Source organism: Miniopterus natalensis, chromosome 8 (genome assembly GCF_054644295.1).
Source record: "Miniopterus natalensis isolate mMinNat1 chromosome 8, mMinNat1.hap1, whole genome shotgun sequence".
Taxonomy (NCBI): domain Eukaryota; kingdom Metazoa; phylum Chordata; class Mammalia; order Chiroptera; family Miniopteridae; genus Miniopterus; species Miniopterus natalensis.
Window position 1 is genome coordinate 49,519,206 of NC_142088.1, and position 25,023 is coordinate 49,544,228.

At 39.2% G+C, this 25,023-nt stretch overlaps 1 protein-coding gene and 1 non-coding gene across 5 annotated transcripts in view; one reads left to right on the top strand and one right to left on the bottom strand.

Annotated features, from left to right (window-relative positions):
* RBMS1 (RNA binding motif single stranded interacting protein 1) overlaps nt 1-25,023 on the top strand; it is a 202,386-nt gene that overhangs the window by 145,936 nt on the left and 31,427 nt on the right. For all 4 annotated transcript variants that reach the window (XM_016195627.2, XM_016195763.2, XM_016195835.2 and 1 more), the window contains exons 3-4: nt 13,586-13,644; nt 18,823-18,914. In XM_016195627.2, the coding sequence (XP_016051113.1) occupies nt 13,586-13,644; nt 18,823-18,914 (151 nt within the window). The remainder of the gene's footprint in view (nt 1-13,585; nt 13,645-18,822; nt 18,915-25,023) is intronic.
* Nucleotides 11,074-11,176, bottom strand: LOC148092619 (U6 spliceosomal RNA). Its single transcript, XR_015714973.1, has one exon. It is a non-coding gene; the product is annotated as a U6 spliceosomal RNA (small nuclear RNA).

Consider the following 25,023-nt stretch of genomic DNA (forward strand, 5'->3'; position numbering starts at 1 on the left):
GACATTAATCTTATTGATCATCCAGTCCAGTCCCCCTTTCAAAGCAGGGATCCCAACCTACTACCCACCAACCTGTCATGTTTTAGTAAGTCTCACATTCTTGGATTTTAAGGACCAGTACACTAAACAAAAATAGAGATATGGATCTAGTCTAAAATGAAGATTTTGTTTTGTCAAAGGACACCAACCAAAATGACCATCATCTTTCATCACTATTTATAAAGGCGCCATTTTAATAACAAAAATGTGAGAAGTACATAATCTTAGAGTGAATTTAGCTTTTTGAAAAATGCACTGCACTCATTTTCCTGTTGACCACTAATGGACTGGTGATCATTTCCTCCTCGGTCAGTTTTGTGAGATACTTCTCTGTAGCAGCATAAATGACCCAGGCCCAGAAGGTCTCCTGACTGTGCTCGAACACTCCCCGGGGCAGCAAACTCCATCAGCCATTACTTCCTCAGGGGTTATGATTTCTAGGTTTTCGTCAGTGGTGCTCACTGTATTCTGAAAGATCTCAGACTGGGAAAAAAGAGATATTTAGAACAAATGTGTTCCATGTAGAGAGCACTCAGTGTGAAAGCAGGCTATCGTGATTCATTTATTTTTCCTCTACTCCTTTCTTCTGAATTTTGTCAATTTACTATTTGTCAGGCACCGCCCTGCGACCCGATACAGAGGAAAGCAAGCCAAGGGCGCACATGTTACAGGGACGCAGACATGCAGGGAGCGTGGCAGTTGCCGGCGTTGCACCTTGTTCAGCGGGCACAGGCTGCCATGGGCACAGTGCAGAGGCAGCTCGTGGCTGTGCCAGGGAAGGTCAGGAAAGGCTTGCTGCTGGAGAGCCCCACAAAACTGAGCCTTGCAGGATGACACTGAACTTCTCAGGTGAAATAACATCTTAAAGGTCAGGAGGTTATGGTGGAACAGAGCGACGTGAGGACTTGTGTAAGGACATGCCTGCAAGCGGGAGCTCTGAGTTCCCTGGGGCTACTATAACACAGTACCACAAACTGGGGGCCTTAAAACAACAGAAATGTACTGGAGGCTAGAAGTCCAAAATTGGGGCGTCAGAGGAGCACCCTTCCTTGCTTCTTCCTAGCTTCTGGCGGCTCGCTGGCAGTCCTTAATATGCTGGCTTGCAGCTGGATCTCTCTACCTGAGTCATCACCTGTCGCATCTCTGTGTCCATATATCTCTCTTGTGAGGACACCTGTCTACCTTGGATCAGGGCCTAACCGAATGAGCTCATCTTAACTTGATTAGATCTACAAAGACCTATTTTATAAGATCACATTCACAGGTACAGGGGCTTAGGACTTCCATGGGTCCTTTGGGGGACACAATTAAGTCCATAATGGTGGGTGCCGAGAATGTTGAGCAAAGACTCCCCAAGAGCATAATTCCTTTCTGTGATCCAGATCATGTGTTTTTCTTGGTGTAAACCTAAGTCTGGTGTTTTTGTTTGGTTGGTTGGTTTTGGTTTTGGTGTTTATTTTCTTTGTAGAACTTGAACTTGTTCCTAATCAGAATGCCCAGGTATTTTTATGCGAATAAGCCAAGGCTGTCCCTAAATTTGTATAGTTGATTTTTCCCCTCTTGGAACACATACGTACGTTTTTCCTGTTAAATATTATAGTGTTGGCTGTGGCCAAGTATTCATTCTAGCCCGTTGAAATCATTTTAAAGTATTAATTCTGACATTTTACATTCACCATCCCCCCCCAGCTTTGGGACATTTATGTATTTAATAAGTGTGCTATCAGTTACCTGACTTATGTCATTGTTTAACTGTTAAAAAGTGCTGGCCAAGAGCAGAGCCTTGTGGAGTGTCACCAGAAGCTTTTCTCCCTGCTGACCGTGACCACGCTGACCAACAGACTTTAGCTCAGTCACTTCTTTAACCAGTCACCCCTCGTGCAAACCGCGTGCCCTCTCTCCAGATAGCCTCCATGAGCAACTGATGATTTTTACTTAACTCTGATCAAAATCTATTAGGCAGTATTCCCAAGCGGACCTGTCTTCCTCACCTGACCAGGTCATGTAAATAAGAAGCACTTTTAGCCCTGACCTCCCTTCACAGTCCCCTTATTTGCAAGGGAGATGAGAACACCTGGGGACTGGAGTGAACTCAAGCTAGCTTAAGAGCGAGGCCTATTACTTTCGTTTGGGATATGGTAATTTTGCAAAACTGATACTAAAGTTACTTCCAACATTTGGTTGTCTTCTGTTCTGTTCTTACACATAAAGATAACTCCCCTCTGATTTTCTTAAGTGTTATTATAGATTTTTAGAGCTGCATTACTCTGTCTTTGGAGCGATTGCTTATCTTTATCTGTAGTGTCTAAGGACAGTCTTATTCAGAGGCAAAAATCAGTAGGAGACCAGTGTGGGAGCCCTGTGTATCTGTTTCCATCTGATCCATTCTTAGAGCTGTGACCATTGTCACGAGTGACCTTTGAACAAAATATCTAAGTTTAGAAACATCAACTGTGCTGGCAGGCTACCTTAGCATTCCCTTGCTTATATAGTCCAACTGTATTTTTTGACTAGTGATGCATTTATAATAAATATATCCCCAGATTTCTTAGAGCTGAAGTGACTAAAATAGATATTTTCCTTTCCAGTCTGTTCTTCAAACTGGCGCTTCAAGGTCGTGGGGGCAGTCAGGATTTATTACTTCAGAAAAGAATGGGCTGACTGCATTTGGAAATCAATACACTGGTGCTGTTTTGGATCAAAGCCAACATTAGTGTTCAGTCTAGGAAATGTCCAGTTTGACTCCTGCCTATTTAGCTTGTGTTAGAATCAAGAGACATTTCTAGGTAATTTGCAACTCTGTTTTAATAGTTTCAGATAACTCTGTTTTGCTTCAGAGAGCATGTTTACTTTTACCCTCTGTCACGCTCTTCTTGTTTTGAATGAAGCAGTCATTTATGGTTTTCAGTGTTGGAGTTTAATGCATTCAGTTTCTACAGACTCTGACAGTCTTTTGGGGGTGTGTGTGTGTGTGTGTGTGTGTGTGTGTGTGTGTGTATAAGTAAAAGATTTCCAGTTTTGATTTCTTTTAAAAGAACAAATTTAGAGATACTTGAAAAGCAATCTACAAACAAAAACTCTTCTAAGGTTTTTGGGTTTGTCCCCCAACCTTTTATAGTTTTCTTATTGATATTACTAATTGTTAATTCCATGTTAAAATCTTAAGTTATCATGGTTCCCTCATGTATTTCTATAACTGAGTCGGGATAAAATACAGGGCCATGTCCATTTTCCAAGGCAAGATGTAGTATTTCCCTTCTCCCTGTCGCTGCCAACCTCTCTTAATTCTCCACACCAAGCATTTCCTTGGGGGAGGGGAAGGAATCCCTTACATGTGTATGTTTCATTCATCCAATTAATATATATTGAGTGGTTACAATATGCAAAGAACTGTGCTGAAAATTAACCGTAAAATGGTAGGAATGCCTTTCTTATGTAACATAGGACCACGCCTATATTAAGGTAATGAGGTAGCCTCGTTTAGTGCTCTCATGTGGTAAGAATTAGAAGGACCATTACTTGGAGGGGCGTGGGGAAAAAAGGACAACATTTATTAGTTACTGAATATCTATTATGTGCGCACTGTGCTAGTCTCTTAACAGTAGTCCTGTGAGGTAGGTGTTATTGTGCCACTTCACAGAATGGGTTACTGAGACCAGACAACTACGCCAGCGTCACAGCTGGTCATTGGCCAAGTGAGCACTTGAGGATAGGTCTTTGGTTGCAAGTCTATCTTCCTCCCTGTATAACATTGTCTCCCTAATGAGCAGTAAAGTGAAATGCTAGATAAACATGGAGCTGAGATTATCAGAGCAAAGAAAACACATTACAGGTTTTGGTAGGAGAGGAAGAGAATTTAAGAAATGTTCAATCATTGTCAGTTCATAAATTTAATTCAGAAATAAAAGACCACACTTTCCATAATCAAATTGCTTTTGTTTAAAAGTTAAACAGCAATCAGTGTTTGAGGCTTCTAGGGATTCATTTTTGTGATAGATAATCTACATTTTACTTGCAGGCTTCTGAGTTCTGTTTTCAGGATGTGTTATTTTCCTCTGGCATATCATATTTAAGAGCTCTAATCTGGGCCTGGCCCCCTGACTGCATCTGTAAGTGCTGCGGTACAGTGACTGGTGGCAAAAATAGTGTCATAAGATGATGTAAATGACCCTTTGTGCTATGTGCTGTTAAAAGACCACAAAATAGTGTAAAGCTACTTTACTTTGATTGCAGACCATAATAGACCTGATACTAAACTATAATAGCAAATCTATGTAATAAATCAAGTGCTTTCCGGAGTGCTTTGTATTTGGAAGAGAAGTATAAGTTTTTCACAGAATATGGCAAAAATGCACCTTAGCCATTTTAATGGGGCAGTTTTCATGTACATTCCATATGAATTATTTAGTTCAAGGTATATATCCAACAAACAGCATCAATTGTTACTTTTGTATAGCATTTATAATAGATTAGCTATGCCACCCAGAAATGTTGAGATGGCGAATTAGCAGGAATGGTTATAAATTTAGTCAGAAGAGGTTATTTATTAATCCCTAAATCTGGGCACAAGTTACCAATTTTATTTGTATTCTGAAAGGATGTGTTTATCTTAAAATTTTAATACTTTGAAAAATCAGATATGTAGACGTATAACTTTTCTCTTGAAAAATGTGAAACTTTATCCCAAAGCTTCTGTAATTTATTCTTCACCAGCTCACATGCTATAGGGCAGCCAATCTAACTGAGGGTGATTCTGCTTGAGGATGGTCTGAGCTTCTGCTGAGTCATCTCTCATCTGCAAGCCCCAGGTCTATAACTGGGGCTGAAATTCACTGTCCTTTCCAGGACATTTCAGAAGAGTGAACCCTGGTGGTGGTGGCTCCTGTTCTCCATCTTCTCTGCATCGACAGAGACAAGCCACTGGCTTTTCAGAGCACAAATACCCTGAATGGTTTTTCTCAGAAGTCTAGTTAGGCACTTAAGGCTACTTCAAAGAAGGCCGCTGTCCTAATTTTTTTTCTTTCTTTCCTTTAGAATTTTCCCATTTACCTCCTGGCTCTTGTCATTTCCTCATTTTAATTTTTTGAACTTGAGTGTCATTGCTTGAGTCAAAGATAAAAAACAACAACAATAATAAAATGTGACGGATCTCAGCTAATTCTGGCCATAAGATTTTCATTAATCTTACTAAAATTTTGCTTTCATTATATTATTCTGCAGTTGCAAAATTTCTACCACATTCTTTCCTGACTCCTTTTCCTGTAAGGACCTTTTCAGACTCGGCCTCCACTCCTCCTCCCACACACACGTGGCATTAGCTAGATTCTTCTGTTTATTTTCCTCCATAGCCCACCTGACTTTCTACTTTCCCCAGAGTCTTTCTTGCTGAACTTGACCTTCATTCTCTGTTTCTGCCCCCTTTATTTGGCATTCACCATACAAGATCACAATATTATTAGTTATTTTTTAATATTAAAAATTCCTACATCCCCCAGCAGATTGTAATGACATCTTAAAACCATCTATTGCTGACCTATTTTGAGCCAGAACTCACCCATGCGGCCCTCTACTTTTCCATCGTGACTGATCAGCAGGTGTTTAAAATTGCTTTAATTAATGTAAGTGCTGACACCAGTTATCTCATGACCGGTCAGTAATGTTTGGACACGGAAACACGTGCATACTCGTGACCGGTCAACAAGGTGTTAAATATTTTTCATAGGCCTCGTATGGTGAAGGGCATGCTGGAAACATGCTATAAATATTTGTGGGTTGATTTCTTGGTCTGATCTCCTTCTTGACTATACTTGTGTTTCCTGTGTTTCATTCACCTTCAGCACCAGGTTTGTTTCTGACCTTTAGGGCTGTGGCAGCCTTTCCTGCCAACTATTTTCCTCCTTCAAGCCCTGGCTCCAGTCCAGTTGCATAAGATGTTGCTTCCTGTTCCATCCCAGGTATCAGGAGCCATCGATTCACAGACACACCCAGCTAATCAATACAAGTGGAACGGGCAGTTACCAAATTGGAGAGTTAAACCAAAACTGCTGGAATGAAAACTGGACTATCTTTCTATACCTTTAATATTTAGTCTTATAGAAGCATTGAAAACCTTCAGGGCCAAAAAAAATAAAGCTTTATAAAATCTGTTTGGTATTGATTTCCTAATTTTAAAATTTACATATCTTATATTTCATCTTTAGATGTTTACCACTTCCTGTACCAAGTAAATAAAGTAAATATAACCAGCAGAACTATTGAAAGTAGTGAGGATTCAGAATACAGGGATAAGTTATTTTTTCTATTCTTTGATTATTTTTTTATTCTCCAACAAACTTTTCTATTAGCAAAATAGATGTACGAAATCTATACTTTCTTTCCTTTCCCAGTTCAAACTCCATTAGAAGAGCGAAAGCAAATTTTAGGAAATCCCCTGTTCCTGGGAGGCTATGTAAAAAATAAAGCAGCAGAAAAAGCAAGTTAGAAAATTACATGTATAGTATCATGTTTGTGTGGGTGTATACTTATGTGTATTATTTTTTCTTTCCCCTCAACAAGTCTAAAATAGCAAGAGGGGTTTTGGCTTTGAGTCCCCAAATTCATTCCCAAATAGATACATGGGTTACTCCTTCTAAGCTTGAGAGCCATCTGTGCTGCCTCCTTCCTGATACTGTTTATATGTTCTGTTGGTGAGTTTCTTTTTTTTAATCCTCACTTGAGGATATTTTTTCGATTGCTTTTCAGAGAGAGTGGAAGGACGGGTGGGGAGACACACACACACACACATAAACATAGAGGCACCAGTGTATAAGAGACACATCAACTGGTTGCCTCTAGCACACCCCCTGACTGGGGCTGGGGCCCAAGCCTGCAACCAAGGTATGTGCTCTTGGCTGGAATCGAACCCAGGACCCTTCAGTCCTAGGGCCAACACTCTAACCACGGAGCCAAACCGGCCAGGGCTGGTGGGCTTCTTATTCTAAACAGACCAGTGTTGTCTAACCAGAAAGTCAGGTAACTCCTTTCTGAATGGAATCACCATCTGTCTTAGCTGCTGTAGCAGTTTGAGTCTGCTCTCATCTTCTCACAAGTTTGGAGCTGTACCGAGTCAAGGTGGGAATTGCTTTGAACCTTTGGAACGATCTGTGTTTGGTGACCAAAGTTTCTGCAGCTGTCGGTCAACATTGTTGGCCAAAGCAGACTTCCTGCTCCCCATTTTTGCTGCTTTAGTAGGTCCCATACTCACTCTGCTCCTCAGTTTCACATCGACATAGTGGGAGTCACACTGTACCTACTCAAAAGGTTGTTATGAAAATCAAAACAAATTACTCACTTAGAACAATGCCTGGCATCAAATAAAAGCTGTATAAATGTAAGCTGTTACTTATTCCCCTGAATTAACTCACTAGGTCATGCCTGGGCTCTTCCTTGTTGATGCTGATCTGATAGCCACACACACAGAAGTTTTGTTTTGTTTTTTCTCATTTCAACCCCCATCTCTCCTTCTTGCTGTTGTCATTTGCACGGATAGGCACAGCATCTCTCGCAAGATGCGTGAGTTCCTCTTTGTCCTTCAGCGGCAGTTCAGCTATTAAAACAAGTAAGACCAATCCTATATGCATGAGCAGTACTACCCTCTTTCAGACTTACAGTCTTTTTTGTTTATAAGTATACACTTCTTACTGTTGTTTTCCACACACTTACACTTTTTCAGGTTTAATAAGGTTCCTAAAATATTCTAAAACTAACACAAATACTGCAGATGACTCCATGGTGCCTTAAATGAATTTACCATTGGAATGACCAATATTAAAATTACTTATCGACCATTATCGCCATCTATTGGTGGTGGGTGGAGTAGACGCCACTCTCAGAGCCTTGGCTTGTAACTGGGAATGTTCAGAAGCTGCAGGTTCCCTGATAGAGGACTGTGTATGTGCGGACACGCACACGTGCACACGCATGTATGCTCACATTGCACAAAATCTATAACGATTTGCACCAATATGTTTAACATTCATATTCAGGACTTCAGGTGATTTTTATATTTCAACCTATTTTTCTGTGTCTTCTAATTACAATAAGTTTGCACTTTTTTGTGTAATTAAGATACACTAACAGGTAGAATTAAAAGGTAGCATTTAGGAGAAACTAAATGATGGGGTAGAGAAAATTAAGCTTTATTTACTAAGTGAAAATTAAAATAGACTTAGATTTTATGTTACAGGAGATGAAAGAAGAGCTATAAATGAAAATGGGGTGGGGGAGAGGACTTAAGCTGTGTTGCAAACAAAAGAAAGTTTGGTAGATTCATAGCAAAGGTTTTTATCAGCCAAGTCCTCCTGGGCCAGTAGGTTGAAAGGTGAATTTTTACTTGTTACCCTCTCCCTTTGAAATTGTAATTATTCTGTAGTCAAATCTCTTAGTTACTCTTTATCTTTTCACTGTCAGAGCTTTCTCTGGAGTGGATTATCTACTCTTAGCAAAGAATATCATATTCTAGGAATCTAGGTAGTCAGGGCTGTGGTCTGAGCCTTCTTACTTTGAAGCTGAGTAAAGCCCAAAGAATCTTTGTAGTCACATTTTCCCCATAAAATTCTGCAGCTTGTCTTCTTGGGCGTGCATCTCCTTGGTGTTCTGGGAGTGTGAGTCCTTCCGTCAGGAGACCTATTTCTCCCAATACATTGTATATCACTGTTACTTAGTGGTTTTGTTGTTTACAAAGTAAGCTGCAGAGAGGAATGAGAGGGAGTGAAAATCTGATTGCTTTATGAATTTTTACCCAGATATCTGTTACCCTCACAGGCACTGATGATCAACAATAGAATTAGACTAACTGCTAGCCATATATAACGGCTCCTGCTCCTCTCTCCCATCCCTTGACCCCCCATTATTAAATCTTACTGCACTCCCCTAACCAGTTTGGCTCAGTGGTTAGAGTGTTGGCCTGCTGACAGAAGGGTCTCAGGTTTGATTCCAGTCAAGGATATGCCCAGGCCAGGGTGCGCAGGAGGCAGCCAATCGATTTGTCTCTCTCTCTCCCCCTTCCACTCTCTCTGAAAAGCAATGGGAAAAAAATATCCTCAGGTGAGGATTAAAATAAATAAATAAATAGAAGGCCTTGCCCGGCCGGGCGTGGTTCAGTGGTTGAGCGTCGACCTGGGATCCAGGCGATCGGGGTTCGATTCCCGGTCAGGGCACATGCCTGGGTTGCAGGCTCGATCAATGACTCCCTCATCATTGATGTTTCTATCTCTCTCTCTCCCTCTCCTTTCCTGTCTCTGAAGTCAATAAAGATATATTTAAAATATATATATATATATATAGAAGGCCTTGTGGCTTAAAAAATTTTTTTCTTTTAAATCTTACTGCACTAGAACTGGTAGAGGGAAATGGTGACCTCTCTGAACCCTGCCACCTCTTCTCCATTCCTCGAGGTGCCATTTGATAGACAGCTCTTCTCTATATTCTAGATCATTTCTCATACCATCAAAAGTACTTGTTCTGTACTCTATTCCCACAACATGGTGGCAGCGTCATCCTCTGAGTAGCTTACCTAGGCAGAGCCTGAATGATTTAAAGTTTTATGTCTTCCAGGAGTCTGTATTTTTTTTTAATGTCTTTATTGATTTCAGAGAGAGGAAGGGGAGAGGGAGAGAGAGAGAGAGAAACATCAGTGATGAGAGGGTCATTGATCGGCTTCCTCCTGCACACCGCCCACTGGGGATGGAGCCTGAAACCCTGGCATGTGCCCTGAACATAGGTCAATGCTCAGACGTTGAGCCACGCCAGCCAGGCGGGAGTCTGTATTTTAATGAGCGTTTATTGTGCTGTGAGTGGTGTATCTGCTAAAAAGCAGATATTTTAGAAGAGGGAAACCCTTCAACACCCCTTAGTAACTGCAGATAAGCATCTTCCTGATTCACTAGATTGCAGGGAGGCCAGTAGGCAGTAGTCCCACAGGCAGAGTGAAAACTGTCTTCTAACTTTCTGGGAAGTCATGGTCTTTCAGTCTTAACCCACAAATCACGATGAAAACCGCAGTAGAAAGCAAAACTGATAAATTTCAGAACTGTTTTTTCTCCTATGCTCCCCCCCACACATGCACATTTATCCCTCTTTCAGCCATGAACTACATGTTTATTTCTCGTGTTTAAAACAAAAACAACTTGAAAAGTAAATGTATTCCAATACCACAATAGAAGAAATCTCTATTCCTTCCTCTCTTTTCATACTCTGGGTGTATAAAGGCAACATTGTTTCTCGACATTATATTATAGATAAATTGCAGTCAGAACTTAAACAGAATTCGGTTTTGAGTTTGGGGGTTTTAGGGAAGATCTTAGATTCAAAACATCTATGAACATTTGTTTTCTTGTTTGCAGAAATGGGAATAACAGCACCTACCTCATAAGATTATTGTAAAGTTAATGAAATAAGATCATGCATTTGAAGAGCCTGGCATAGTGCGTGGAGCATGGAGCTGAGTAAATGTGATCCCCTTTCTGGTTTCCTATGAAGTGGCCAACTAAGTGGTTAAGGAGTTTAGGGATGGTTTCATGGAAGGATGATGTTTGAACTAGTTCTTCAAATTTAAGCATGGGTAGAATGAGGGGCATGTTTAAAGTAGATGAATGCAGCAGAAAGCACTGGAAGGACCGAAGCCTGGGGCCAAGGAGAACCACCGTGTGCTCTTTGCAGACAGCTAGGCACCGTGAAGGGAAGGAGTGAATATTAGACACGTGGGGGGCAAGACCCAGAAGAGTTACTGACTGACTGGATTCGGGAATGGCCGAGCTGATGTCTCGCGGACCTCACGCAGGTGGAAAGATGGACAGTGTTGCTGTGCCGTCGAGTGAAAAAAGGGACGTGAAGGGGGGACAGGAAAAGATGTGTTTGGAGTTCTTTGGGATGGGATTCAGAAAATAGTGGGCACGAAGTGACATTTAACTAGATAAGTATCTTATTAATAAGATTCTACTGTGTTTAAGTTAAAAGAGGAAGAGATTAAAACTTTCATGGGATTTTTTTCTTTTTTAAAATATGGAATGTTTCACGAATTTGCCTGTCACCCATGTGCAGGCGCCATGCTAATCCCTGTTTCATTCCTATTTTAGTGTCTACTATCGAAGCGAACAGACTTGGATGGGACTTGGGGCGGAGGAAACCTAGGAAGGAGGGATGGGCATCGTTGACAAAGATGCATTAATTACCACCATGTCATTAGATAAACGTGCTAGGATTAGGAAGGGTTGAGGACTGAATATTAAACGTGATGAAAGCACTTGGTTAAGGAGGGAGAGGAGGAAGCTGAAGGGGCCAAGAGCCACTGACAGAGTGCCCAGAGGTGGGTGAGGCCCAGGAGAGAGCAGAGGCAGAGCAAGGTGCTGTCACTTAGATGTGGAAGTGAAGAGTAGTGTCCAGTGTAGCAGAGAGAGCAAAGAGAACCCAACCAGAAGGGAGTGGCGCGGGCTGAGCATCCGTGCTGCCAGGGCCTTTTCTGTTTGCCCACTTCCCACACCTCCCTCTCGCGACGTCATCATCTTTCCCATCATTAATGTGGGGAGCACAGCCCAAAGGTAGAAGGCCAGCCCCTGACCTCTAAATTTCCTTTTTTCTGTTTGGTTTACAAAAGAGCATGAACTCTGTGACTTCAAGCCAAGTCTCTTAATCTTTGTGACCCTCAATCCCTTATCCTAAATTGGAGTTATACCAACTTTCTTCTTTACTTTTGGAAAGGTATAAAGCAAAAATGCAATCTGAAAGCATTTCAGCTAAAACCTGTACAAATGATAGAGTGCTGGTAAATATCAAGCATGTAAATAACCTAGGTAGATAAATGGTTGCTAAAAAAAGGTGGTCTTTAAATCGTGGTGTGTATTTTTCTGGTTTGCAGATTTTTTTTAATTATTATTATTTTTTTTTGTAAGCTCAGTGACCTGTGTTAATGTTGTTATAAATACTCAGAATCTCTACAGGGAATTAAAGGTGTTTGTGCAGCATTATGCCTCTTGGATGTGATTGTCATTTGAATCTTAAGTTGCCTTTACTTTCATGCCTACTTAGTAATCATTTGATTACATGATTACACAGAGAAATTTAACTGAGGGAGAGAGGTGGCTTAAGCCAGTTGTTTTATCTGGATAAATATACTTAAGCTTCTTCAGTGCCTGAAATAGAAACCTACAATACTCAAAATGGTTTTAAATGCTACACAGATAGTTTTCATTTTCTAAAACTTTTAAGACTCTTTAGTCCTCAAAATCAATCATGAGAAAGCAGTATTAGAGAAAATGTGAAAATTTAAAATATGTATATGTAAATACATATTTATATATGTATGTGTGTAAAATTTTGGAGCTCACCCTGTATAAATCAGGAAATGAGTTTCAGATACATGAAGTAAGCTATGTGCATTTCCCAAAGTCCCCATAAATTTTAAGAATTATTTCTTAAAGCTTTTTTCCCTCCTCAGTTTCTAGAAGATAAACATAGATAGCAGTTGTTTACATTGCTCTCTGGTCACTGTAAAAGGGTCTAGAATTAGTACATATATTTAAACAATACTGCCATTTCATTTCCAGTAGCAGTGGACTAAATTTTAATGTTCTGAATTTTTCCCTTCTTTTCCCCAACTTCGGTTGTACATTAAGGAATTTGAACACATTTCTCATTTTAAAAAACCATATAAAATTAATGCTTAATTCCTCATTCATTTTTTTCTATTCTTGATTGTCCATTTCTTGTACACACGTGCATACATGCACATTAGCAAGTATACTATTATTACTGAGTTAAAAGAAGTGTGAATAAACATTTATTAACGGTCATCAAAATCTTTTGTATAAAAAGAGCTGTTTTAAATTCATCAAATGTGTTAAACATACACCTGCACATTCACCTTTCTGTGATGATCTAGAGCATGCAACCAAAACGAATGGGTACAATGCAGGCAGTTTTTCCCCTCATGACCAGTTTTAAAGGCTGTGTGGATCATAGTACTTTCCTTTATAATTCTGTGGCCTTACATTAAGTTTTATATTCGACCACAGACATTGTGTTACTAGAAGAAATTATTTATTAATTTTATTTTTATTATTTTTACTGATTTTAGAGAGGGGAAGAGAGAAATATTGATCAGTTGCCTCCATGTATGCCCCAACTTGCAACCCGGATATGTGCCCTGACTGGGAATCGAACCCACCACCTTTTGCTGTACCAAAGGATGTTCCAACCAACTGAGCCACCCAGCCAGGGCAGACATATTTTTTTGAAGAGCTTACATTCCACTTTTTTTTTAGTCTCAGGATTGTCAGGAAAGTACCTTCACTCCTCAAAGCTAAACATCAAACTATAATCCAAAGATTCCAATAGGCCTAGCCATTCCCTTTTTTAACTTCAGTTTTGAGTTTAGAGTTCTCATTTCCTGCCCCCTAGTAAAGAACATTTTGTACTTTAAAGTTTGCAGATGTTTGAAAAGAATGTGTGCTCTCTGGACATTAATAAGGGCTCCTTGATTATAACTTTTCTTTTCCTTTTTGTCTTTCAGATACGGGAAAATAGTCTCCACGAAGGCAATTTTGGATAAGACAACGAACAAATGCAAAGGTGTGTTTCCTTCGCAGATTTGCTAAAATTGTAGCTTTAGAAAAATGATGGAATTTTTAACTTGATCTTTGGTTTCAAAACTACCTCCATTTTATTAAAAACCAGATCTTACGTGTCACCCAGTTTCTGTCTTGCACAATGTCAGCATATTGCTTACGTTTGTCCCTGGTCGAGCTTTGGCTGGAAACCCAGCAGCAGCTCGCAGTTTGCCAGAATCCCAGATTTGACGCCAGCAGAGTTAACTTGCAAAATACTGGTTGGCATTTAGCCCCTACTCTTAAAAGGAGAGTAGAGTTAGAAAATAGCTTTTCTTTGCTGAGCCTGAAGAGATTAGAGCTGCTCACTGAAGCCCACTGGACTGGACTAAAGAACTGAAAAGATTACATATTGTGCAAATTGGCTCTATTAATTAGAATAGAGTAGTTTTAAGCAGTACTTAATTACATGTTTCAATACTCCCAATTGTTCTCTGCTGAATGCCTGTTGACAATATTGGCAGCAGGGAGGAGAGAACCATTTTCGCTGACCAAATTGTAATAAGGAGGGGAGGTCATACGCCCCTTTGAAATATGCTGCTGCATTAATTTGATGCACTGACCTTCAGTTTTCTGTGTAATTAGGATGAGCTCATCCAGCCTCATGAGCTGGAAGAAGAGGCGTCTACAGTAGGCAGCCCTGATGCTCCGTGTTTCTGACTTTTAATGATCCAGCATCTTAACAATAGGCATATGATTTCTAGGAAAGGGGAAGGATGGAGTCAGCCGACTTTGAGTCTAACGACTGACCCCATGAATTGAAATAAGGTTGACAGGAATAGGCAGAGAAGGCAAATCTCCTCATTAATTAGACCCTAGTTTTTCAAGTAGTGGTCACGGCTGTGGCTTAGCACAATCTGAAAAAGGCGGAGAGCGTAAATGAACCCTATGGTAGGGCCTCGCCTTAGAAGCCAGCCATTTCCTTTAATCTAGACTTGAAGTGGTTCATTGTATTTCTGTCTCTTCTTCAAAGCTCCTAAATTTAAAGGAGTTATTGTTGCAAGTATCTAAGCCCATGTTTAATCAACGTGACCCATGGAAGCAGTTTTGCCCTGGGACAGTGAATAGAGCAGCTTTCTGTAGAATGGTACTCAATAAATATTTTAAATGAATTCAAGGAGAGAGTTAAATTCTAGACTGAAATGTTTACACTTAGTTGCCAAAAGTAGTCTTATTTAACATATTTGTAAATGATTTGGGAGAGCAGGGACACAGAAAATGGATTCTTGCACATGAAACAGGGAGCTGATCTCAAAAATGAGTTTCAAACCAAGAGAGAAATCGCAACAGACAAGTAGTTTTAGAGTCTTTTATAGTCTTACCCTACATTCCACCCCATCCAAAAAAAAGAAAGAGAAAGAGGGAGAGATCTTACAGTGTGTTAAAAGCAGAGTTGCTCTAGATAAATGAGGGAGAGGACCCAGAGGCCTCCCTGGTGAATTCCCTAGCACAGCCCTACACTGCAGACTACTACTGTACACTCTCCTCCATTAGGAACCTCTTTGCTAGAAACCAAAATTCCCCAAAATGCTCAACATAGTCTGGAAAAGGTATGACCATAAAAATACTAATGCTAAATCTATAGTCATAATAAAAATCCATAACAATTGGAAAGGACCCAAAGATAAGTGGAGAGATTTGTGGGGCTTTGAAATATAAGGGTAGGGAATAATTCAGATCTGATTTTCTATGCAACATGTATTGAAACCTTTGAAGTACTGTCATGCGTGTGTGTGTTTAGGATGGTGAGGATGGTAGAAATCTTTCAGGACTCTCTCTCACACAGGCCTCATGAATAGATGTCAACAGATAATCTGGTGGGTGTGTGGGTCAGTGAGAGTGAGGAGAGAGTATACAAGAATGGGTTTATAAAATCTTGGAAGTGAGAATGAGAGAGCTCCTGAAAAAATAACAGTAATAATTTGAGAACAAATGAGAAGAAATAACACAACATATAGCTCATAATGAAGACAGATAAGATGTTAGCCTTGTTATAGATAGCTTGAGAAGGTCGGTAACTAGATGGATGGATGGATGGATGGATGGATGGATGGATGGATGGATGGATGGATGGATGGATGGGTATAGATAATGCATAAGAGTATTAGTCTAAATGAAAACTGCTTGTGTTGTTTACTAATTTTTTGAGATTGAACAGGTCAAATAATTTTACACCTGGAAATTAGAGACCTTAGAGGTCACAGATCATTTTTTTTCACAAAACGTATTTTAGAGCATTTATCCAAGAGAAAAAAATAGGCTGAAAGAAACATTGCTCTGAATAACATGTACCTTAGTTGTTAAATTTAAAAATTCATGATTCACTTCTTCTCCATTTCAGTTTAGCCAACAAAAGGTATTTAAATGTTTTTGACACTGGTACAATAGTTGCCCTTTATCCATGGGAGATGCCTTCCAAGACCCCTAAGTAGGTTCCTAAAACTGCAATAGTACTGAACCCTATATGTGCTATGTTTTTCTGATATATACATACCTTTCATGAAGTTTAATTTATAAGTTAGGCACAGGAAGAGATTAACAATAACTAAAAATAGTATTTATAATAATATACTGTAATAAAAGTTATGTGAATGTTAGCTAATCTAATAACTGTATAATAGTATATACACCGTGGATACCCTGGACAAAGGGATGATTCATATCCCAGGCAGGATAGAGCAGGACAGAGTGAGATTTTGTCATGCTTCTCAGAACAGCTCATGGTTTAAAACTTTTGAAGAGTTTATTTCTGGAATTTTACATTAATGTTTTTGGACCACGTTTAACCATGTGTAACTGAAACTGAGGAAACTTAAGGTTACTACAGAAATGGTCCTGTGTTTCCTGTATGCCACAGCAAAAATAGAAACATAGCTATTCCCATGGTTCAGTCATCACAATGTGGAGGGAAATCCAGGAAGCAGGAGACCTGAGACCTGAAGAGAATCCTCATGGAGATCCAGAGAGAGGATGCTATGTTACCTTCAAAATTATCTTTATACATATTTATATAATGAAACCCATAGAACCTGTGTAAATCAGTTATATACTCTTAGTTTACTTGAAAGTAATAGAAGAGAAAATGAAAGACCACAAGGTTGTATGCTTACCTGTTATATTTGTTTTCAGCACATATTTATGAAACAATTGGAATGCGTTTGGTAAGACCAAAGAAGGAAGTAAACAATTAACTAAAATTCAACCATTACAGATTTTTCCTAATAAGAAAATAACAGATAAAGTAATACTAATAGTACCTTGAGTGGATAATAACTTCAGCTATAATAACATCAGAATTGAATCTTCTGTTATTGTAATTTATTGACAACAGCAAAATTGGGGGGGAAACTTAAATATCCACCAGCAGGAGTTACATCATTTTAGTGGAATGGAGTGTTCATTTTTGACCTTCTAAAATTGTGTTTGGTAATAAAAAATATATGTGAATTAGAGAGGGAGTGTGTGTGTGCCTGTGTGTCATCTCCAGAGAGAGTTACACTAACAGAAGATTTGTGGAAAAAGCCAAAATATATGTAACCTAATTTCTAACTGAGCAGTTGAGTAACATTCTCTGCTTTTACCTGGATCGGCCTCTTTTTCTTTCCAACCAGGCTATTCTTATTTCAATCCAATTCTGAGCAATAAAAGGAAGCTGCTTCTTGCTTCAGCTTTAACACTCATCTCTCCTAAAAGATATATTTCTATAATAAATAGTTTACTTCATTTCATTACAGCTTATTTTGTTAACAATAATATTTTTGGTACTAATATTACACACTGACCTACCTATTTCCGAGCCTTCTGTTTGGTCTTGTTGCTATATATGTCTGTTTTGACATGAGTCCCTTACACTCTAAATTACTGTATCTTTATAATACCTATAAATAAGTGATAGGACTGGCCCCTCTTTCTATGCAACTTCCAAACAGTGCTTTTCTTTTTCAGAATATTCTTTTCATTTAAAATTAATTTAAGCCCCTGCCAGGTAGCTCAGTTGGCTAGTGTCATCCCAATATGCCAAGGTTGTGGGTTTGATCCCTTGTCAGGAATAGGTTTGAGTTTCTAGAAAATCTCTGTTGGAATTCTTGCCTGATACCCTGATCTTTTAAACAAGGTGCTAAATATAATTTAACCTTTTCTCAGTGACTTGAGAGTTATCACAGTGAAAAATCAGTGATTGCCTATTTTACTACAGTGATGCTCATGGGATCGGTTGATTCAGGGGCTGTTGCTCTTAAGCAGCATAAATTCTGTTTTTGGTATAGTTTTCCTTTTTTATTGCTTGTTATTAGTTTTCTTTGCTAGATACCATCCATGAGCTTATTTTGTAGCAGTCCTACCCTCATCCCAACCCCTTTTTTCTCTAAATTGCCTGGATTTGATTTGTTGTAGCCAGGGGAAATAGCTGACCAGCTTGTTAAAAATGTTTGTAAAGCTTTGGATAAATAAGCTTTGAACTAGGGCCTTTCTTAGAAGGGTATTTGATTATTGGTTTATTTTGTTATATTTTGTTTTTAGACTTTAGGATATGAACCACAGAAACAGCTATTTTGGGTATCTAGAGACATGTTTTCCTCCCTTTCTTTTGAAAGGAGATCATGATGAGCTGTATTTTAGGTAAAGAAGTAATGACATTTTTAGCCAAGTACTAAAATTTACATTATTTTATATTTTGGATATCTAATGATTATACTTAATTTATTTGAAAAATAAAGTTTAGTCTACAGAATAAACATAGTTTTGTTTCTGTCATTTGTAAGCTCTGTAGATGACTTCATCTTTCTTTACCAAATCATTAAAAACGCTACCTCTCTGAAGTTGATTTTTTTTTTTTTCTTTAACCCTGGTTGGTAACTTAGATGTCATTTTTTGTCAGTAAATATAGGACCCCTGAGAAAAAGATCTGGAAAGGAGAAAAGCTGGTTCTTTACTTTGAAGGGAAATTTACCTGGCCCATGATAAACAACAGGGAAGGACACCTGAGGAGGATGCCTGCGACATTGCAGCTAAAGTTGGAAACCTGTCTGATCAGCAGGGTTTTCGTTTTTTGTTGCCTGCATCAGAAACCAAATGGAGTCATTCTTTCCCTCTTTATGTAATCGAACAATAATGGCTTAAAAACAAAGTGTGTTTTGCATTGCAGGTTATGGTTTTGTCGACTTTGACAGTCCTGCAGCTGCTCAGAAAGCTGTCTCTGCCCTGAAGGCTAGTGGGGTTCAAGCTCAAATGGCAAAGGTAAGTTGAGAGCCAGTAATCACTTCTCTGGTCGCTGACTTAGGTTCTGAAGCCTGATACCATTGCCTTTCTCCCCTCCATCCCAACTAGCCATGGTTACTTCTGGACACTTAATCCATAACTCCACATCCTTAATAGTAGTATTAATGCAGTGTAAGCTATAGTTGCTATTTTTGAATCTGTACAAAAGTCAGACATTTTTAGACACTGGTTATTTGTGAGATATAAATCTACTCTTACCTATATGAGGAATATTGTTGGAGTGATTATTTATGCCCTAGTCTTGACACCTAAATGTAAGCTTGGGTTATATCATACCTAGCACCTATAGTACACTTATTAAGACATTCATATAATTATGTTTTGGTGTTTTTCCATTTGTGGTCCTGGAATTGCTGTGGAAAATATTTTCAAGCCTGAAATTCAGCAGTTTGATACTTAGTACATTCTTTTCAAAGGGTCAGTAATTTTATATGGTCTGTCTTCTTGAAGTACAGAGGAAGGGAGTTTTGTGCTGTCTGCTGCTACTGTGAATAGTAGCATGTGCTCATTCCCTGAGGAATTATGGAAGAAAGGATTTATGGAAGTTCAGGGGCTCTGGTAAAGAGAGAAGTTACCTGCTAAGAACATAAGGAGTCTGGAGGGCATATATGCAGCTACCAGGGCAGAGCTTTACGTAGACTCAGAGAAGCAACATAAATAAAGATTTTAGGAATTAATGAAAGGTATCACCTTTCTAAAGTAGTTCTTGACTTAATATTTGTAAAGCTTGGGATTGAGTTGGACTTATTTTGGATTTTCTTGAACTCCAGACTAAGAAGTTAAAATAAACAGAAACTATAAATATTAAGCACCATGATTTTCAGATTATTTGTCCATAACATAGAGCAGTTTCCTGTGACATTGTTGGAAGACAATGACTATGAGGTTTTAAATCATGTAATTGTGAATGTGCAGTACCTGTACTATATAATGATTTATAGAATGTTTAATTTTTCCTCTATGATTTATAGAATGTTTAATTTTTCCTCTACTCTGTCCATGTTTAATTCACACCATGAAGCTTCTGCTTCCTCCTCTCATGAATAAAATCCAGGGCAGGTCCCATGACTTTTCTGACCACTCTCATGATTTTAAAGAGTCCCTTAAGTTGTTTCATTCATTTCAGGTCTTTCTGATTAATTCTTTTTGGTAGAACGCTTCTTGATTTTTCATATACAAACTTCATGGAACATAATTATCTTTGAATACGTTTTCCGCTATTTATATATGTATTTATACCAACTTCAATAAAATATTTTAAACAAGATGTCATATGGGGAAAGTCTCAAGTTACATTTCAAGTACAGTTTGTTAAGTGCCAAAATCATGTGTAGATGTTTTAAAACTGCCGAGTCAGCTAAAAGGATGTGTGTCTTGGATGTTGCTGGTTCTAAAAGAAATCACAGTTTACAAAGCAATTGTTTGCTCAGGAAGCAATATTTTTAAAGGTTTACATCCCAACAATCATTTATTGCCTGTGTGTATACACACTGAGAGAGAGAGAGATTTAACAAATGTCATTGGTTACATTTTAGGAAATAGTAGGAAAACAGAAATATAAATAGTTATATTTTAGGAAATTGGGGGTTGTAATTAATGTGTTATACATTATAATTTTTTTCCTATTTGAGATACTGTGAACGGGCTTCTAGTTAACATTTTGATGCTGAATGTTTGATTTTCAAGAACATACTACTGATGTTAAATGTGTGATGCCTGTAATTTAATGTCCAATCCTATTTATCTGACAAAATTTTGAGTACCATATAATGGTAAAGCTTTTCCCTTCCCCTAGCTAAGGTCTGCTCTGAGTAGTAATCCTATAGTGGGATGGGAGTATGGTTTGTTTCTTTCCTATTTCCCAAACTTTTGTCTTTCAACCCACTCTTTCATTAGCTCACTAGCTGTGGTTTAATATATGGCAATGTGAATTTTTAAAACCTTATAGTATCCTGATGAATCCACTAGAGGGAAGTGGACGGTGATGGGTCCCTTACCCCCTCCAGGGTGGAGCAGTAGTAATGGATGAGAAAGCTTCCTGACCTGACAGAGATGTTATCTGGTGTTGATTTCTCTGGCCAGACAGAGAACCTCTCCAGAACATTCCACCCTCATACAACTCTTTGGGAGTTTTTCAGAGAACTCTTACCACCATCACCACCCCAGTTGATCTTTTCTCTGTGGCCTCTTAAAGCTAGAGAATACATATCCTCAGGCTGCTAGCCTCAGCTCCTAATAATCTAAGGGTCTGTCTTCAGCCCCTTTCTCCTGGGACCTCCTTGCCCTTCAGGACTGCCTTCTTGGGAGGCTCGAACACAACCTTGGGCCAGCTCTACCTTGCGTGCCCACATCTGACCTACGTTTTTGCCAGCTATCCATCCATAGGATAGTAGTTACTTTCCAACTACATTTATTAGGGCCCTTCAGCCAGCCTTTTAGATTCCTCAAGTTCAAGTTGGACACTGATCCACCGTGCCCCACAGAACACTGATCAGGCCTCCCGAGTGGTCTGTTGAAGCCCCTCTTGCTTGAATGGTGGTGACAGGGAAGCAGCCCCCATGGTGAGACCCAGACTGTATCTGTGTCTCTCCACTGCCATGTTCATTCTCAGCCTCTCCAATATCTCAGAGACAGACAGGAGGTGGGTGGTCAGCCAAACATCCCAAGCCAGTTCTCAGCCAGCTCCTACACAGGCTCTCTTTAGGCGACCTGGTTTCTCACCGAACATGGGAGTGTTCACTGACACTCGTTGCTTTGTGTTTGAGGCCTGTTTTACCAACCAGCGACAAATGTGGAGGCCTTATTTAGACTGGTCCCATGTACACTTGCCTAGCACCTTTTCAGTGTCTATGCTGATAAGCAGCAGAGTTTATTAAATATACTCTGTTTTGAAGAAGCCTTTACAGTGCACTTAGTCTAAACTGGACGGGATGTAGTTTGGCAGTAGTGGATGTCGAGTCAGCTGTGTACTTTGAACGCCAGCTTTCCTGTGAGTTGATAATGAACACTGTTTGAAGACCTCCTTGGGAGGCTTGGTACTGTAAGTAGGCTAGAAAATGATCGTTTCCCACATCAGCTGTAGGGAAAGAGCAGTACACGGGGTCAGAGACACCGGCGGTGTACCAACATTCTGCACCTTATGAATTTTTTCAGGTCTCTGTAGGATGACTGAGTTTCCTAGATCTGATTTCTTTAGTATTATATCATCAGAGTTACAGAAGGTATTTTAAAGGCAAGAGAGTCCATTGTTCTATACCACTGAACCATGGATTTGAGTATCGGGAGTTGACTTAGCCCCTTTGTGTTGCCTGGGTTAAAGGACACCTGACACACAGTTTTTTGGAGACAGTTTTTAAAAGAAGTTTAGGTTTGGCTCCCATGGGACACATCACTGTCCACTTTCCTGTAGGGAGTTTATAAGATTACTATAGGGTTTTGAAAATTCACTTTGCTATGTATTAAAGACTTGCTTTCTTATATAATCAGAAAAAATTAAGGAGCATTCTACTAGAGGTGCCCAGGGCGTAAGATATTGTTTGACACATTGGCTACCGAGTTGAAAAGGAGCCTACACATATTCAAAACTCAATTGCAAAACTGCCAATAAAGAGCATTAGACAGCAGTGATTGTTTTTATTCATGTTTTAATTTCCAGTGCCTTACTTAGTGCCTGGCATATGGTAGCTATTAAATGTTTGTTATGTTAATAATCAAAGAAGCCAATTAAGTGAGAGAAAAATTCTTCCCAGCGTGGGCAGATACTCTGAATTAAGAATGGGACTTTAAAAAATATTCATTGAGCTCTGTCCATCAAGTACCTGATGAAATTTATCAAAGGGTTTTCCTGAAGTCTCAAGGCCAGTCCTGTTTATGTTGGCATTTGTTTCGAATGTGTGCATTTTAAAAATGAAAGACTTGGAATCTATGAAAAGAAGAGAAAAACTCAGCTAACGAGCTAAAAGGATGTAAAACTCAAACCAGTATTAGTGATATCTGTTAATAGAGTGGCATGTGTGGGCCTTTCAGCAGTGCCTCTTAAGGCCGGCTGTGGGTCAGCAGGTCATCATATGTAATTTGGCTGGTGGTAAGCTTGCACTTTTTTCTCAGTAAATAGGCAGTTAAAGAGCAGGAATTGAATTCCCCTTCCTCACTGAGGCCTACCATGCTTCAGGCCGTTTGTATTCACAAGCCTGTGAGCAGCCAGCGGTCTGCTGGTTGGTGAACCTACTCAGTACAAGAGAAAACAGATGTCTGGTCTTCCTGCCAAGTCCCCTTCTTGCATTTTAGGAACCATTCCACACGCACAGGGAGGCTTTTGTTAATTTCTTTCAGATGATGACTGAGTGCCTTACACCACGAGGGACGTCCAAGTCCCGCTTTTCTACTCAAGTGAACATTAGTAGCCATTTACCCCTCTTATGGCCAATGTGGGACCTAGTTTTCTACTTGTTAAAGAAGCCATTGAACCCTTTCCATGGGTATAAAGAGGCCTGTTGGCCCCATTTTTATGTTTGGCCACCCATAATTTACAGAAGAATTGTTTCTTCAGACATAGCATTGTATGTAATAAAACAGTTATGGTTGTCACTGGTTTTAAGGAAACTAAATTACCCTCATTCAAGAACCACCCCCCACTTACTACAAGTATTATATATTTTGTTCCTATGAATGGATGGTAATTAGAATGCATGGGAACTTTGAGGGTTAGATATTTCTTTGGCCGTTGCTGCCAACTTGGAGGTTTTTGTTGTGTGTTTTTTTAATTATTGCAACTGTGTGGTCACTAAATGACATTAGTTCTAAGGGTCATCCCAAATGAAGACCCTAATTGAGTTGTTGCTATTGAAAACAAATGCATTAAAAGTGTAGAAAACATTTACTTGTGTTTAACCTATTTTCTCTCACTGTTATTCAAAGAATGGGTTAGTAACTCAGTTTCTTTCTGGATTCTGATTTTAGCACTTACTATGTCTTTCTTCATTGGTATATTTGCAAGGTGAATCAAGACTTTAAAATATATATTTTAAAAATATTTTAATAATAGAAGCAACTCTAAAACAGATTTAGAAAGTAGTACCTACATTGTCAACCCTTTTAACAATCGTTCACATATGACAAATTCTCCTATGAAATTCTTAAATATGAGTCATTCAGAATTTTATAATTGTAACTTAAAATGAAAGCCCACAATATTTATTATATATATTTCTTAAGTAACATTTTTTATGCCATATCTTTGCCCAAGGAGTATTTTAATGCTCTTTAATTATGAGATTCCCAGCTGTATTCTGATTCTGACTAAGCATGATTCAGAAGTCTTTCTAATTAGATAGGTTTAATTGTATTACTCTGTACCTACAAAAGCTCCCCATTTTCCAGGGTGTGGCTTTCTAACTGCAATACATGGATGGTGGTTCTTCCTCCCACTCCCCCCTTACCCATCAGAGTACATGAAATTACAGAATATAAACATGGCTTACCTCCCTTTTGTATGAGTATTACTTGAAAGTATTAGGACAGAAATATTGTTTCTATATTAAAACAAACTTAAATAGTTAAGGGATAGATTGCAAAATTTACTCCCCCCACTTTTTTTTTTTTTTTAGATAAAGCATAAGGCTTCAAGGAAATTTTGCAGTTCTTGCAAGGCTACTTTGGCCCTTGCCTACAGATTTCTCAGGATACATAGTCATTCTCCCTGCTGTTAGCATTGCTTCAGTGGACAAGTTTAAGTAGCAATGCCTGACGAAATAAAATCAAACTCCTTAGGTAGCCTTTCACAATCTGGCTTCAGCCTCGTAACTTCTGCCTGTTTCTCAAATTTCAACTCAAAGTCATGCCCTCTGCAAAGTCTTTCCTAATCTTCCCAAGATAAGTTCCCCTATCTGTCTTCCCACCGTCATTTGTACACATCTGTATCGGTATTCATTACATGTATTTTTATCTCCCCGACTTAACTGCTGGACGACAGGACTGGAGTCATAGTTAATGATGAGTCTGGGATGTGTGAGATGCACTGTCAGTGTCAATTAGCCGCATTAAGCTGCAGGGCCCCCGAATGCCCACC